General features: G+C 44.6%; 1 protein-coding gene across 2 annotated transcripts in view; it reads left to right on the top strand.

Moving 5' to 3' along the window:
• NHERF2 (NHERF family PDZ scaffold protein 2) overlaps positions 1-16,774 on the top strand; it is a 232,889-nt gene that overhangs the window by 166,306 nt on the left and 49,809 nt on the right. For both annotated transcript variants that reach the window (XM_069209755.1, XM_069209754.1), the window contains exon 4: positions 13,637-13,790. In XM_069209755.1, the coding sequence (XP_069065856.1) occupies positions 13,637-13,790 (154 nt within the window). The remainder of the gene's footprint in view (positions 1-13,636; positions 13,791-16,774) is intronic.

Raw genomic sequence — 16,774 nt, 5'->3', positions numbered from 1 at the left:
CAACTTTTCATTTTATATCATTTTTAGCAATTGCCTGAGGTCCCGGGGCCTAACGACATTTTCTGATAGGGAGCAGTCCTAGAGATGTTTTTACGTTTAAGGCAATCATGTTGTCATTAGTTTTGCGGTTCATGTTTTGATAAATCCACAAGGCTGTAGAGTTCCTGAGGAAGGAGACTCCCAACAAGTGCGATCCTGTTGAAGATGTTATAAAGCTCTTCTGGTACCACTGCCACTTTTCATCAATTTTGTAAGGACTGGAGGCTGTCGGATCTTGATTTGCAAAATGTACAAAACGGTCCAATACTTTAAAGTGAGTGGGTTAAATGGCCCACTGCAGAACCTGTTTGTAAAGGGAGAGTCATACAGATCTACTCAAGCTTTGGGTGGGTGGACTTGGACAGGGGTTAAGCCAGATCAGTTGCATCAGGTAGTTTTACCCTGTGTCTCTAATGAGATGTTGGTGTTCGCGTAACATAAAACATTTTAGGATTAAGGGCATTGAGATCAGTGGGTCCATTAAGTTGCAAGAAAAGAAACTATACAAAAGGATTAATATAGAAACTAGAGATTCCATCCGCCCTGCTTCCTCTGTGCACAACACTAACCTATGAAGTCTGACTTTGAAGCACTAAAAATCTATTCAGCTGGTTCAGAAGAGCAAAAGTAGCTGCCAGGAGTCACAGCATCTCAGCATCTCCATTCTGTCACATCTGCGCATGGCACTGGAGCATCGGCACTTGGCTACTAGAGGAAAGAGTTATGTTACGTGTTGGTTGTGGTTGGAATACTGTGTATAAATGTTGACATGGATCAATATTTTGTCTCTTAGGTTCTGCTTGATTTTCTTGTGTTGCTTCTTGATGTGTGGGCCAGAATAAAGTACCTTTGCTACCCTGAAACCGATTTCTTCGGTTTAAGACGAGACATGGACCAGCAGGAAGTTCGATTTTGTTTTTCTTCCTGTTTATTAATGTACCATGGTTATGGAGGATCTTGTGCCGTCTGACCCTGAACATTGTCCACAGGCTTGTGTTCTCTCAGCATAACTCTCAAGAGAGACACCCCCACTGTGCAAGTGACTGACAATTTACGCAGTCATGCCTCCTTGGAGATAACCCTGCCTGAGAGGAAGGCAGATCTGCAAGAGTCCACGAGGTTTGTGCATGGTCTTGTGCCTTCTATGATCCATAAAAGGTCATCCTGATATACAAGAGGTCATATTTCTACAGGAAGGTCTCACATTGAATGTGGTTTAGGTTCTCTCTGGAGCAGTCATACAGCAACACTACCGTGATGCTTGTGCTTGCTGTTTAATGAACTTTTGCCAGAATAAACCGTTACCAAGGCTCCAAGAGACCTGTTTTCTTGCCCGCTCCTTAATTCCTCGGAAGCAGTGGGGCCTTTGCAGCCAAGAGAAGGACACGTTGTCCCCCCTGACGTTCAGGAGGTGTATGGTGCTGGCTTTGCTACTCTTTGCATTTGACGAATGTGCAGTTGTGGTCATCTGATTATCCCAGACTTGAATTCTTAGGTGGTACATTTGTTAAAAGAGCAAACAAAATGTTGGGGTGCTTAGCAAGGGTTACATCTAGAAGAAATGAGTGACTTTGGTTTTCACGTCTACGACCAGTGGAATGCCACAATCTCGTGCTCAACACAAAAACAAGTCCCGACTGAGCTCAAGTTTCAAAGCAGACACTGTCAGTAAAAGCTGACCCGCTGAACGAAAGAACCAGCTGTCAACCTATCTTTTCACATCCTTGGAAGTAACTTGGTGCCTTCAGGCACCTAAAGACCGAACACAGAAAATCTGTGTGCCACTGGCTAATCTGAAGTGCATCGCCATGAAGCACACATCTCACCATATCATATGCACTTAGTATGTGTTTTTGTGAGAAAGAAAATTGTTGGAAGAAGCATTTGACACACATTAGCTGACATTTTAGCTTTGCCAGTGCTCTTTTGTGACACTGAAGAGCAAAAAAAGAAAATGCCTCTTTCCCTGAACAGACTGCAGCTAGGTAGAAACAACAAAAAAGGGATAACACAACACCACCTAGAAAATTGCAAAAACTGTTGAATTTTTTTTTTTTTTTCTTAGTTTGCCTGTTTTTGAATTCTGTGAAGATGTAGATATTCACACAGTAACCTTTTGTTTATGCCATTTGTTAGTGAAAATACATTTTGGTTACTTTATGTCCCTCAGAGTAAATCACAAACCATAGGTATTTTTGCAATCCTTAACATGGGCGTGAGGTTGGCTGTCTCTTAGGAAAACTAAAATCTTTTGACACTTTCGAAAACCAGAGACCCGCAGGGGTCCAGGGTGGTATAACTTGGGTGGATTTCAGTACATTTTCTACCCGGAATGCCCAACAAACATCAACATTTGGGTGATAGCACTACATTTCCTCACACCACTCTAAGAGGAAGTTTCAGAATATTCAGTGAGTAACAAAAGTCCTACTACCCAACATCCCCATACTATGCGCAGTTAAAAAGTGTATACTACGTATGTGTGAAAGGGCCTATTTGTGGGAACAGAAAAGGCCCCAAAACATACCACTGAAATGTCTAGATTATTGGGATCATAATAATTACTCAATTTAGGCCTCGGCTTAACTAGCACCAGGGGAAGCTATCAACTCTATATATTTTTAACAACCAGACAAACTCTGAAGTCCAGTGTTGTGTGGCTTGCATGGATTGTTTTCCTGACACAGAATGCTCTGCAGACATCAAAACAGTGCAAAATCACATAATTGTCTAACATTTGACAGACAATTCTGGAATCTGTCTGCAGAAACATGGGAGATACCTACCAGCATTTCAGCATTTTTTTTTTTACCATATAAACAATATCCTGCTTGACTGGGATGGCTCTATCGCCTGGGGAAGGAAAGGCCCAAAAACACATCATGAAAACATCAAGGATTTTGCTTTGAATAACATCCATGCTTAGGATTTGGGCAGCTGTTGGTTTTTTTCCTGTGTAAAGCCAGCACCTATGGAAACCTACTAACCTTGGGGAAATTCTGAAAACAAGAGACCTAGGGGAATGTAGGCTGATGAGATTTGTGTGGATCCCAGTACGCTTTCTTACCCAGAATGGCCTCCAAACGTCATGATGATGCCTAAACACAGTTCCCTCTCACATTTCAAGGGGATAAACTGAATTATTAGCCCAGGGGCGAACAGCACCCTTTAAAACTTACAATCCTACATAATTCTCAGACCTGGTGATGGACGGGAATGCATGGTTGTGCGGCTTCCATTGATCCAACCACTTTTGCATACCCAGAATATCCGCCAAATGTCAATGTATTGGCGAAAAAAAATCCGTTTCCTTGCAACCAACAGTAAAAGTCCTACTATCCTGCATTCTCTCTCTTCTCCCAATCAAAACATACCGCACATGTGTGGGTGGACCTATTGTACCAGACAGAAATCCCTTAAACTTTGGGCTGAGTGACCCCGGTGTGGTCTTCACCTGGTTACTGCCACATGCGTTAAGTTTATATACAGGTTCAGGAATGACTGATCTCACCCCCCTTTTGTTAAACTACACTTGGTGTTCAGAGGCACCAGGAATTGTTGGTTTGGGTTGGCCACCTGGATATTTAGTTCTCCCTTGGGGATGGGCAAATTGGGAGTAACCCTCTACACATGCTCTCCACTCAAAGGGAAAATAGATTTTGGGGCTTCAGGGGCTTGGGGAGAGGACAATTGGGTCGGGGCGGTAGGTGCAGGCTAATGCCAAGACAAAACTACATTTAATTTTTTTTAATTTATTTATATATAAACATATCCCTCTCTATGGAGGACAGATTAGGGGGTAATCCCCCCAATTTCCTCCACATAGTGGATAGTGTCTCTGCCTTTCAGCACCAATTACACTGGAAGTAGTCGGAATTTTCAGCCAGAAGTTCTTTCCTTGCAGCTATTTAGTGCCAACACCAGAGGGATTCCCAGATCTGGGTGTATGTGTTTCACCTCACCTTCCACAGCACTTGATTGGTTGCACTGGGGACGGGGAGATCACATCCTTAGCAACCAAGTGGTTAAATCAATCTTGCCACGGATAATTCCTCTGGCTCGCATTACAGTTATTTATTTTATTGCTCACTGTGCTGCTGCAGAAAAGGACCAGCCATTAGTAAATCATTCCCTGCCCTGCTCCAAAAGCGACAGTTCAAATCTAATTGCCACCATGTCTTTTATGTGTGGCAACACATGAAACCCTAGACAAGTTTTGTCATTGCTGCCCACATCAGTGAGTTGAGCTGTGGGTCCTTTCCCTCAGTGAGCTATAGGATGTTGTTCTGCGCATGCAAAGGGGATCTTGCGAGGGTGCGGGAGAAGCAGATAAAGGGGTTGAATTAATTGAGATCTTCCTTCCCTCCAGCCACCGCGACCATTTTATTATAGATCCGGGCTTTTTTCTTTTTTGTGTTCAGATTACCTGGATTCTTAATAAAACATAAACGCTTAATTGAAATTGAATTGAGACCCTCTCGCTATTTTTCAAGTCAAACACTAACAGGGTTGCAGTGTTTGGCACGTATTGACTGCAGCATAGACTGTAAGCCGGTGGCCCACCTATAGAACATTCCCATAATACAGTTTTTGGTTAAGTGCTCGATTAATATGGTGTTTGGCAGTAGCGATAAATGGCACACAACTCAGTTGCTCGCATTTGAGCAGGATCCTGGGATATCTGTCCCTAACTCAAGAAAAATAATCTTGTCCTCCGTTGATCCCACATGCAGTCATTCTGAATGGTGTGTTCTAACAGGAAAAAGCAGCTGCAAGTGTTGAGTGCTTGAAGGAGGGTCAGGTCTCAGTGCACCAATATAAAATAGTCCCTGCTGGGAGACTGAATTGATTTTTAGCTATTAAAATTGGGAGCGGATTCCCAGGTAACACTACTTGCAAAGAGTAACATGGCTGATGCCTGTAATGTTGCATTAGCAATGAGGAGGCCGGTTGTAGATCACCGGGTTGGACTAGGACACAATGGAACTCCATGCACCAAAATAAAAGTAGCCTCCAGTAGGGAATTGGAGAGCGGCACGTTTGCAGACTGGGACAGTTTGCAGATGGTAAAGACCATCTGTATAAGTGCTTTGCAGGGTATGGGAGACTGTATGCATTTGTGCCTGCTACAGAAAATGTTTGTTTAAATATCAGTAGCATTAACAGTGAAAAAACGGCCCAAGCAGACCATAGAAGAGGCCTACAAACATCTTAAAGACCGTCCCACACACACAACCTATCAGACCAGCCCTTTAGACATTGCCTGATTTCCCTATGGGCTAGTCCGACCCTGGTAGAAGATGGTCGGGTCTTGATACCTGCATTGTTGTGTAGTATTTGTGAGCTTGAGTTTTGAGTCTCCTCTGCTCCTTCACTGTCCCTCCATCAGGGCTCTGTGACAGTGTAAGGAACCTCTCACGTTGGTGACTGATACACGGATATCTCTTGCCATCAGGTTACTAACAGCAGGTCACTGAGTGTCCTAAGGTAGATGTTAAACAGCGAGTGCAAACCTGTGTTCTGGAACAGCTCCTACTGAAGCAGGCGGGTTGAAGACATCCTCGTGGTAGCACGTGCAGCGCCCAATGCATACAGTCAGGTGCAGTTTTTTTCGCATGACTTTTGCTACTTTGCATAATGAGGTATGTCGTATGAGAGGTAGGATTCTGTGCCAGGATACACAAGGAGAGAGTACGATTGCTGTCATGTTACTTCTGCATGCAGGAAAATGCTCATTGCTTGCAGGTGACTGACTGCAAGGCATGCTGGATGAAAGTTCTCTTAAGGTCACTCAGTAACTTCAAAGATCTGCAAAGAGCTTATCCACCCTACAGAAGCCTCCAAAAAATGCTCAACTATGGCTAGGGATTGCATTCAGAAACCAAGTCATCGTGCTCAAGGGATCGCCATTCAAGAAAGTTCACCAGTGAATCCTTTGCGTCTGTGACTTGCACAACACTGAGAAATGTCAATGTACTTCATTGACAACATCGCAGGACTTGTGCTGGACACTGACTTATGTGGCAAGAAAGTCCTCATTCTGTGGGGGTACTGGTGCATCCACTCATGTCATGACCAACACTGAATTAACCAGGCTGGCAAGTGGTATCTCGATTAAAACAACCACTGTCCGAATCCACATGCATTGCATGCACCAACTATTGCCTTGCAGAGAATACTCCTGTAATTGTTTTTCACATGAAGGTTATATTGCCTACTCTGTTGTGTTCATCGTATGTTTTATAGTAGCTGCTTACCTTTCAATCTGCACTTAAACTTGGTCTGGATTCCTGTTGGTTAGTTGTTACAATAGAGATGATGTTTAGATGTTCCAAAGCCGTGTCTAGATCGTGGCATAGTAAGGAACAAACATTTTAGGCAGAAATAAAACCCACAGCAGTGCTTCCTTCAACATACAGAAACAGATTGTAGTTTAAAGTGAAAATCTTCTCCTGCACCTCACGACTGGACCTGTAAAGGGACCCACAGCTTGTGTGTCACCAGCTGTTCTTGTTCCCTTACGGCAGTCACGTGGCCAGATTTGTGTCCGTGTGGGCATGTGACAACCCAATCTGACAATCCAGACAAAGCGACACCTTTGCATCCAGCACATGACAAATCAGTTGAATGGTGCTCAGCCATTTTCTACATTGAACATAGACCATACGTATCAGTTGGAAGTAAAGAAGTCCTTGCAATATATGACAGAAGTTTGCCTCTCACTTGGGCTTGACTCATTACAAGCGACTGCGTGTTGGGTATCATTAGCTAGTTTTTCTCGAAAAAATAAAGAAAATAATTCAGGGCATCTCAAACCGTGAGATTTAAAATGATATAGTTGTATTTTGCGAGTCCAAGTAAGAACATGATGAAATGTTCAGGGTAGTTTAAAGAGTCATAGTGGAAACAAGTATAAATTATTTCTTGATGGTATGAGCTCTGATGCTAAGAAAGGCACTCTCGCTTCGGTACCAGTGCCCGATAACTTCTTACTACTTCGATCATGTCTTGACATGGCCAGTTACTGTGCAAAGTACATACAAGATTGTGTTCTTATAAGGGCTCTGCTGAGAGATCACACCAAAAAAAAGACATATTTTACAGTGATTTCCCAACACTGCCAAGCCAGTTTCGAAGCCATCAGAAGATGAATGGCTGAAGCACACAACATGACTTAAATTGATCTGTTGCTGAATACTGATTAGCTGAGTGGGACTTGGTGCCAAACTTGCCCAATGAGAACATGCAGAGGCATTGATAAGGATCACTGCTCATCCCATGAGCAGCATTACTACACCTGCAACCTCTTACCCACAAACCGAGAGAAAGCCAGGTGATAGTTTGAGACTGAGAATTTCTGTCTGCTTGGTACATGGAAAAAAAATCAAAGTTCGAGATGATCATCTGACCCACTCCTCCATAGTCGGAAATCCCAAGGTAAAGATGCCAACAAGAATTTAAATGTTCGGGCTGCTTCTTAAAGATTACTCCTTCAATACAGTTGACAAGCACCACAATCCTGTTGATTTTCTCCCATATCCCACTGGAAAATACCTTGTCACAAGCATTGATTGCAGGTACCTTGTGAGGTAGGAGGAATACCTAAGGAAATGTGTTGAAATTAGTTCAGTTCGTAATCAGTCGTATCCAACTTGCTGTGACTGAGCACATCAACTTTAGTTGTTAAAGGCATTGTTAGCATACTAAAAAGCTGTGGAGGCACAGAGAAGATCTGAAGGTTTTCGTAATCGATTTTCTGATCTAAAATGACATCATAAGGGAACCCTGTTGATTTCACTGTGGTTCTTCAACAAAGCATTGAAGGGCCCAGAGGCGCATAGTGGCCACTAGAGTGGTGTTGTGCCAAAAAGTGTGGTTTCCTCTTAAGAAACAGCTTTTTGAAAAGATGTTTCAAAACTGTCAAATGTGAAAAAAAATATTGGAAAGGACAGAGGACTTGAGCCACTCCAGATAAGGATGATGGATAGAAAGTAGATGTTCACTTTAGGGGCCCCACTGAATCAGGTCAGTACCTACTGGTGGTGATAGATAACTGAGATTTCGTCTAGAAGTCTCTGTACCAAGATACAGCTGCTGAGATGGTTATTTTGGCCTTGAACAGAATTTTCTTGATGAAGGAAATACCCAAGTGTTATTATGTCACACAACGAGTCTCAGTGGTTGGATTTCAAGAAGTTTGTAGATTACATGAAGTTCGAGCATCACGTCACACCCCTCTAGGCTCAGACCACTGGCATTGCTGGACGATTCATGACTGTGCTGGAATAAACATGCAAGTGGTCAGTTCGACCTAAGAGCCAGCTTTAAAGGCGCTGTGATAGACCTTTGAGAGCAATCCACACACAGCTCCAAAAAGTAAGTCTCCAGCTGAACTGCTGTTTGAGAGATGAGGATGAACTATATTTTGATCACCAGCCAATTATCCGTATAAATGTGAGAGGATCTGTGTTTGTGTGGACAGTTATATTTTAACTGGGAACTAGTCTTACTTCCTCACGCTACATGGTGAGCTAGGCATTGTCTCAACCTGAAGATGACACTGATTAGCCTGTTGAACTGCTTCATGAAAGCCCATCTCTGAAAGACTTCCGCATGGACCTCTCTCACGCATTTGTCTCCCCAGATGTTAGGCCTCATGACTAGGCTATTTTGTCTCCTCAGCCAGTACCCCTTTACTTCTACTACAGCTACTGAAAAAGCAGCCTGTCACCCTCGTCGACACATCACACCCCTTGAGGCTTATTCCAGATATGGCCTGAGTGTTGTGAGTTTCAGACCAGCAAAGGAGAGATGCATCCAACAGTAAGGCCATTTGCAGTACGCTGGTAACAACACAGAGCTCACAGTGTGTGTATGCTTGGAGATAGTTCAGAAATTGAATACAGAGATGGGGGACACAATTCTGCTGCGAGTCGCCAACGAGACCCCACCACCTTTGCTGCTGTGATAGATTTTAAATTAGTTGTGTAGAAATTAGCGTCATTTTCTTTGCAGATATTACGCAAAATTCCTGAATACATTTTACAAATTGTCAAACAAGCATTTAGTATTGTATTTTAGCACGAAGCGCGCACTTTTCATTTTTTAACATAGGGATGCATTGTGTGTGTTTAAAAAAAAAAAAAAAAAAAAAAAAAAAAAAAAAACTAAAATCGCAAGCGACTCGAAACATAGCTGCTGGTGTTTTGTTTTTTCATGTTACTCCTGTGCTCCAGCAATAAGATTTTAATCCGAACGGAATCTCAGTTACGCAAACTAACATGATGGCTTCTGTTTGCACGTTTCTTAAATTACGCTACGTGACCTAATGGCTTCGTTTTAAACATTTTACTTATTAGGCAGAACGCGAAATGCTGGGAGTTACGCGAGATTACGCTGGTGTAAAACCTTCGCCGAAGCTCTTACTGTCAGCCTCAGCTGTTGTGTTGGGGCAGTGTTTTTTTTTTTAATGTGAATCTGTACAATTAGGTTGCGCTCTGTGGAAAGTGGTCCCACCGCCTTTAAAACGTTCTCTGGGGTCGGGCAGTTCTGTCTTCCCACCAGGGCGGTGGGGAATAAAGGCCGCTCCTGGGAGCACGGAAAGGTGATACCGCACCTGTCCGCCTCGCACACGTCTGTAAATATTACATGAAGAACAGCCGCGCTGTGCGGAGCGGGGTCAGCAGGGGCATCCGCGGGAAGCCTGGCTCCGCTGACCGGGGCCGACCGCGGGGCATAGGTGCAGGCGAGCAGAGGTCACAGGCCTTCGAGGAGCACAGCAAACGGGAAGGGAACGGGAGCCAGGGCGTGCGGGAGCATCACGGAAGAAGCAGATCTGAACCTCACCGCCAGCCATTGGCTGGGGAGGAAGAAGCAAAGGGTTGCTAGGTAACGAGCAACAGAAAGAAGGGGAAAAAAACAAAGGTGTTGGCTTTCACTTCCAGGAACAAAAATAAACTGTGCACATAGTTTTCTCCACAGGGATGTGAGGAACACGGGGGCCTTCCCTTTCGGGGTGTGGCGCTGCGCAGGCGCGCCCCCCTTATTTTTCTTGATAGTATCTCAAGCTGTCTCGTTTCTGCAGGTAATTCTGTAGGTCAGACCAAAGAGGTCGATTTTTTTTGTTGCAGTTTTATACAGCGCGAACTCGACCCATTGGAATTGAGACGCTTTACATGAGCACCCGTTACATTACAGACTCGAACCTAGTTTCCCACTTCCAAAGGCGGCAGCCCTAGATGTAATCGCACACCCTTTACCCAGTCGGAGGCACACGTGTGTGTGCGCTCACCCAGACCTTCAGGTACAGTTAAAATCCATGTGCGGCCAACTCAGCCTTCCATTCTTCATATGTCGGTAATGCGGGTACCGTTAAAATTGATGAGTTCCACAAATAACTTAGAACGCCTTGCTTTCCCTGCTTGGGGGTGGGGGTTGATACCCTCAGTGTGCAGAGCGTACATAATACAGTAGCTGGAAGAAATGTCGAAATAACCTGTGTCTTTTTGCCTAGGGTACATTCCACATCCAGAGCACTATAAGAACACTCTTTATAATGACCTCTGTTGATGTCAAGCATGTGGGCGAACGGAGTGGACACCCGTGAGGAATTAGTCACCAGTGTTCCCATGTAGTCTTGTGAACGTCCTGGTTCTCGAGCCTGGGGGCATACCTTGCAAACAGACAAACGCCCATCCCATCCGTGGGTAACCATGGCCACGGGGATGATTTTCGCTGAGAGGTTCTGAATGACATTGTATGGAAGATGAGAGTGAAGCTCGAGTTGTCTATGGTGTTACTCAGAACTCAGTGTTGGAAAACAACCTGATATTCACTTTTCAACCATCTATATATTTTTTATGTATGGCTGGAATAATTGCAATCATCTGTTCCTTGCTTTTAACTACCACGTAGCAGCAGAGGAATACTGGGGGAGCCAAACATAACATTCCCCCCCTGCCCCCCCACCTCAAAGGAATCTGGAAAAACGTAGATAATTGCAGTTTGCGATGAAAAGGCAGAATTCCATAAAGGCAAGTGGCATACAAGAAGCTTGCCACACGGTAGTAGGCACGGGTGACTGCAGGGCAGCGTGACTTCAGCAAGCCAGCGCTCCGTGCACTTTGGAGGGGTAAAGTTTGTCAGATATAGCGCCATAAAACCTCCCTGGTTGACGGAGCACTTTATACCACTCTCCTAACATCACATAAGATTTGTGTAGTTGATGTGCCCCTCTCCCACAGGCCTCACGCACTGGTTTAGGACCATAGTCTATTTCCAGCAATGTCGGAGTATAAATCACAAACTTTGCCTAACATTTCAGCCTCTGGAATCTTTGCTTTACCATGTCAACGCCAGCAAAGGCCTTCAGGTGGCGAGAAGTGTGTGCACCCAAAGCCCCAGGAGGTGATGCATTGGTGAGTCTAAGGGTACCAAGTGCTGCACGAAGGCATCAACAGCACTAACCAAAGAAGTGCGCATCATGTGGCGAGCGAAACCAACCATGTCACAGGCACAGAGACAGACTTAAGGTTACTCCCTGCAGTTCATCACGTTCACTAAGCTTTGCATAAAACTAAGAGAAGCTGGGACAACACACCTTTGCATAGTAAGTTACTTCTGCATTAAATGAGACCCTTGGGCCAGATTTAGTTGGTGTTGTTCCAGTTGGGTTCCCGATTATTCATCGAACTAGATCAGACCATGGGCAGGGTTACTATCATTTTGAGAGAAAACCTTGAAATTACAGTAGGCAAGTCTATTAAGGACTGTGCTACTGTAGATGAGTTTCTGGGTTGCAAGGTGAAACTCCCTGATTCCTCACATATTTACTTTCTGGTGATGTACCACCATCCTGCCCCAGTATACCTGTAGAACCTTAAATCGGGCTTCTTCAACGAGGATCTCATGAGATACTGGTAGATCCCTAGCTACCTGTAAGTAGCCCACCATGTGCAGACCAGCCTACTTAATAAGAAGCTTTTGTGTGGTTTAATGAATTTATCGATATCAAAACTGAAAATCAAGTATTCAAGATGAAAATTAATGTATTTTCAGAAGCTGATGTTTGCAGAAAAACGTTTGACCTTACAAAATATAGTTAAAGCCGATATGAGAGTTCAGTCGTGGTGCTGAGGAAACATGTTACTCTTATTATTACCTTGGTGCCAGGAACATTGTGGCTAAGGCTGACACACATTATCCATGTATAGGCATTCTAAATTCCTAACACCTTTTTACATTAGTGCTGGCATCCCTGCCTGATGCACTGAGGGGACCACTACAGACGATCTTGCATGTGGTGACTACTAATGTAATTGTGTGTGATGTGCTCACTATTACAACACTAATAGTATTAGTAGCTTGGGACGATTTTCATTGAAATAAGTAGCTTTTATTACAGAAAAGGCTACAATTTGAGGCCAAAGTTATGGTGAACCCCCGGCCACACCTGTTACCTTTTTCCAGGTCCAGATATGCCTGCAGCAGGGAGTTCCCCCACTAGTACTACTGACCTGAAAGGCCGGTGGGGGCTAGTTGGACACTTAGAAGAGCCACGAACAGAAGTGGCCATTTGAGTTTTAAAAGCAGGCCCACAACCATGAGATTACTGCATTGCTTTGTTCACAGGGCTGTTGTGATTTCCTAGGGTAGGGCTGGGGTCTTCTTTGTAAGTCCAAGGAGGAAAGGATCCATAACTTATCTTTAGGATAATCACTAGCTAGGCATACAAGCTACAAGTAGATGTATTCATTCCAAATGTATCATTAGAGTATACCACAAAACCCGAGCATGGATCTTCTCTTCCTGGACCTTCGTTCGACACCGCAGAATTCACCTTAGCAAACGTGTGATGTAGACAATACATCCGATGCTGTGTGGATGCTTAGGCAGTGGTAGCTGGCTGGACCGTCCCAGGAGCCCCACTTGATGTCCTTTCTCAGGTGATGGGCCCACAGCCTATTATACGACCGATGTTTCAGGTGGCAACAGTGGGTTGATACGGTAGTTGGCTCTCCAGCAGAGCTTGGATTCAGGGATCACCCCAGAGAAGTGGGTGAGTGTGTCTCTTGCCCCATCTGAAACACCAAATGCATACACTGCAGTTCAGTGAGTAAGAAACGGCCACTATATAGAGGAACTATGACACACTAGCTTTAAAACTCCTTTACAAGCAAAATCATACCTTAGCAATAGAAACCTGATAACTGTTTCAGAATTCAACACTGAACCCTAAAAGCACACAAAACCATACCACCGTCCTGGTGTGCGCCTTATAAATGCCCATAACATTTAAGCTGGGGTAGTCGGTTCATCTGTGCCCTTGACAGTAACTGGATTGGTGGATGGGATTTGCCCCTCTGGTTTCTGGTAGCTTCTTTGGGGAACTGGGTTTCCAACAAAGCGCAGTTGGTTATAAGAAAGGTGCCATTTGAATCCTGTTGACCATCTTAGGGAGGCTGTATTCATGGCACGGTTGTGACTTGTATCAGGCTGCTGCTTACATGGTATACCTAAAGTTGCAATGAGATGTCTATGCGTGCTAATGCCGTATCTGTCTGTGCACAGCTTGACTGTATTGGTTTTCTCTGTGCAGGTGAATGGACAGAACGTGGAAGGCATGAAACATTCAGAGGTGGTTTCAAACATCAAGTCGCGAGAGGATGAAACCAGGCTTTTGGTAGTTGATCCAGAGACGGATGAATACTTTAAGAAACTTGGAATAACGCCGACAGAGGCTCATGTTCAAGGTGAGACAAATTTAAACCATTCTCGTTCCTTACCATGTTGAAATCCTCTGTTTATAATGAGCACACCCATGTGTTGTAGTTGTGTTTGAGAGGTGAGTTCTGCACACTTGAAGTCAAGGGCTGGTTGTTATTTTGGCTTCTCTGGGTATTGTGGACTTTACCGACTGGTCTATGAAAATGACTTACAATCTCTGTATGTTTCAGAGGAGGTCTGGAGATGCGAGTCCAGTTAATGGTGGGAAGTTAATTCTCTGCAGAAGTTGGAAATGCCAGTGGTGACGAACATCTTAAGGTTCTTAAAGATCAGGGGAAATTCTTCTTGCTTAAAGACCAGGCTTCTGGAGCTTGTTACTCAAGGGCTTCTAATCAAATAGCCCAACCACCTAGTCTGCAAAATTAAGGTATTTTGTGGTCCCCGTCCATGCAGAGTACTTCCTTGGTCAGGCTTAGCATACAGAGGACTACACACAACTGACACAGAACCAGCCCTTTTCATCATGTGCTCCATACCTGTGGAATGAGCTTCCCACGTACTCCAGACATACTTTGCCTCTCTCTGGTGTTTCAGAAAAGATCTAAGGACGCGCATCTTTACTATCTTTTTACCACCAGAGGGCTGATCCTTCTCATACCTCTTCCTGCTACCCTTTTGTTGTTGTAACCTGCTCGCCGCACATTAAATAAATGTTCCTTCATGCAGGTCGCCCTCCATGTGGGTCACAAATCCCGGTAGCTGTGTGCAGCCTTCTGTTGACCTTGGGCTAGGCCAGCCCTCTAGCAGTAATCCCTGTCCAAGGAATACAACAGCAAATCTCTGTGTGGTAAAAAATTGGTTCCTTCTCTAAGGAGCAGTAAATGGTCAGCTTGCTATTTTTCAAGAAACCTTGTTTAAACTTCTCAGTTTTTTTCATGTGCTCTACTTGATCCACATTCTGCAAATCTCATTTAACTTCAGCCTTTTGGTCTTTGCCAGTGCTTGTTTTCTCTCCAACAAATGAAGGCTAACATAACTGTGGTGGTTGCTATGTGCTCCCCTTTTGCTGACATTTTGCTGTTTTAGATCAATTTTGTAATATAATAGTTGTTTTTTGTGACTTGCTAGAAATACTTTCTAGAAATACTTGCTAGTGTTCTGCCCACATTGAACTTCCATCAGACATGAGCCACGCTTATGTCGGTAGACCTTGAAAAAGCATTTGATTCTATCCGTTGGGATTTCCTGATCAAGGTCATGCAGCGCATGGGCCTGGAAGAAGACTGCATAAAGTGGGTGACACTTTTATACACAGAACACACTGCTAGAGTAAGAACTGGGGTTACTATGTCTTCAGAGTATGCCATCTTTAGAGGGACTAGGCAGGGCTGCCCTCGTCTCCTTTATTATTTGCGCTTGCCATAGAACCATTGGCAGCCTGGTTTAGAACAGAAGGGATGCAGTCTGGTCTACTGGTAGGTGGCCACCGTCATTATTTCACTATATGCGGATGATTTGCTACTATACCTAGAAAACAATGAAAGGTGGGGGCGAGGGGATACTAGACGCTACTGAAAGACTGGAGGAGTTTGGGAGGGTATCAGGTCTGCAGCTGAAGCGTGCAAAGACCTGCCTTCCTCTAGGAAGGATACTCACCCCCTACAGCCCTTCCCTCGGGGAATCAAGTCGGAGACCTCTTCCTTTCAATACCTTGCTATCCAAATTTACCACACCATGGTACATGTATATGAGGGTAATCTGGGTAGAGCATATTGTTCCATAAAAAGCAATGTCATCTTTTGGAGATGACTGAAACTGCCTTTGATGGCTCGTATAGCGGTAACAAAGATGGTAGTATTGCCCCACCTACTTTATCTGTTTGCAAACATATACCGATTACTATTCCGATGGGATGGTTCAGTCGAGTGGATGCATTAATCAGAGACCTTACATGGGATGGAAGTAGACAAAGAGTATCCATTGCAACCCTGAAACGTACCCCAATGGAAGGGGGAATGGGAGTGCCAGACCATGAGTTGTATTACTTAGCCGCCCAACTACAATGGATGGGGGGGGGGGGGGGGGGACTCAACAGGGAGGGTTGGAGCAACTGGGTTTGGTCCCTTATCAGGACAGGTTGTTACTGAGGTTGTTGAGAGCAGACGTGCCGATCCCCCACCCAGCGATACTGGTGAAGGTGGCACTATACTCCTGGAAAAGGAGTCATGTGAGGGCTCGTAGACTTGTGGCGTATGCACCAGGGCTTCATATAGTGGGTCTCCCACATGGCACTGAAGTTACTTACTTATTTTACGTCAGTGGGGCTCCAGAGTTGGTTGGCTGCGGGTCTAAGGACTGTTGCTGATTGTTTTCAAGAAGGTGGGCTTATTCTACTGGGAGATCTCATTGACACACGTAGTGTACCGGACTCCCAGTTTCTGTCCTACAAAGCTGTAACCCATGCTTTTGGAGAATTATGGCAATGCGGTCGCCATGAACCCCCTACACACAAAGTACTCCAACTTATTCTTTCTTGGGGTTGGCAAAGAGGGTGATTACATGGTTATATAGAGCACTGAGTGACACGGGGCATACACCCCTAACAAGATTGAGAGAAAGATGAGAAGGGATATTAGAAAAAGAGATACCGGATACAGAATGGAGCAGGATGATGTCATACCCCAGAGTGTCTCCCTTACCGCTAGACTTCAGTATATTCAACTTAACTTCCTACACATGACCTACCTGACGCCACATAGGTTACAAGTGATGTATGGTGGGGAGGCCCGGGGATGCCCGAGATGTGGACTGACTGATGCTGAATTCTGTCACATGTTGTGGAAGTGCCCTTTATTGCAGGTCTACTGGAGGGCAGTAATAAACAAACTACACCACACACTTGGTCGCGTGCTTCCCTGCACCTTGGAGATATGTCTGTTGGGGAAGTTCCTCAGGACTGAGAAAGGCTAAGTTGGGGTCCTGATTGCTAGAGCTAGCGCTAGCTTTGGCG

The sequence above is a fragment of the Pleurodeles waltl genome, chromosome 10 (genome assembly GCF_031143425.1).
Source record: "Pleurodeles waltl isolate 20211129_DDA chromosome 10, aPleWal1.hap1.20221129, whole genome shotgun sequence".
Lineage (NCBI taxonomy): Eukaryota > Metazoa > Chordata > Amphibia > Caudata > Salamandridae > Pleurodeles > Pleurodeles waltl.
The sequence above is the reverse complement of the archived record's forward strand: the minus strand, read 5'-3'. Positions and strand labels throughout refer to the sequence as shown.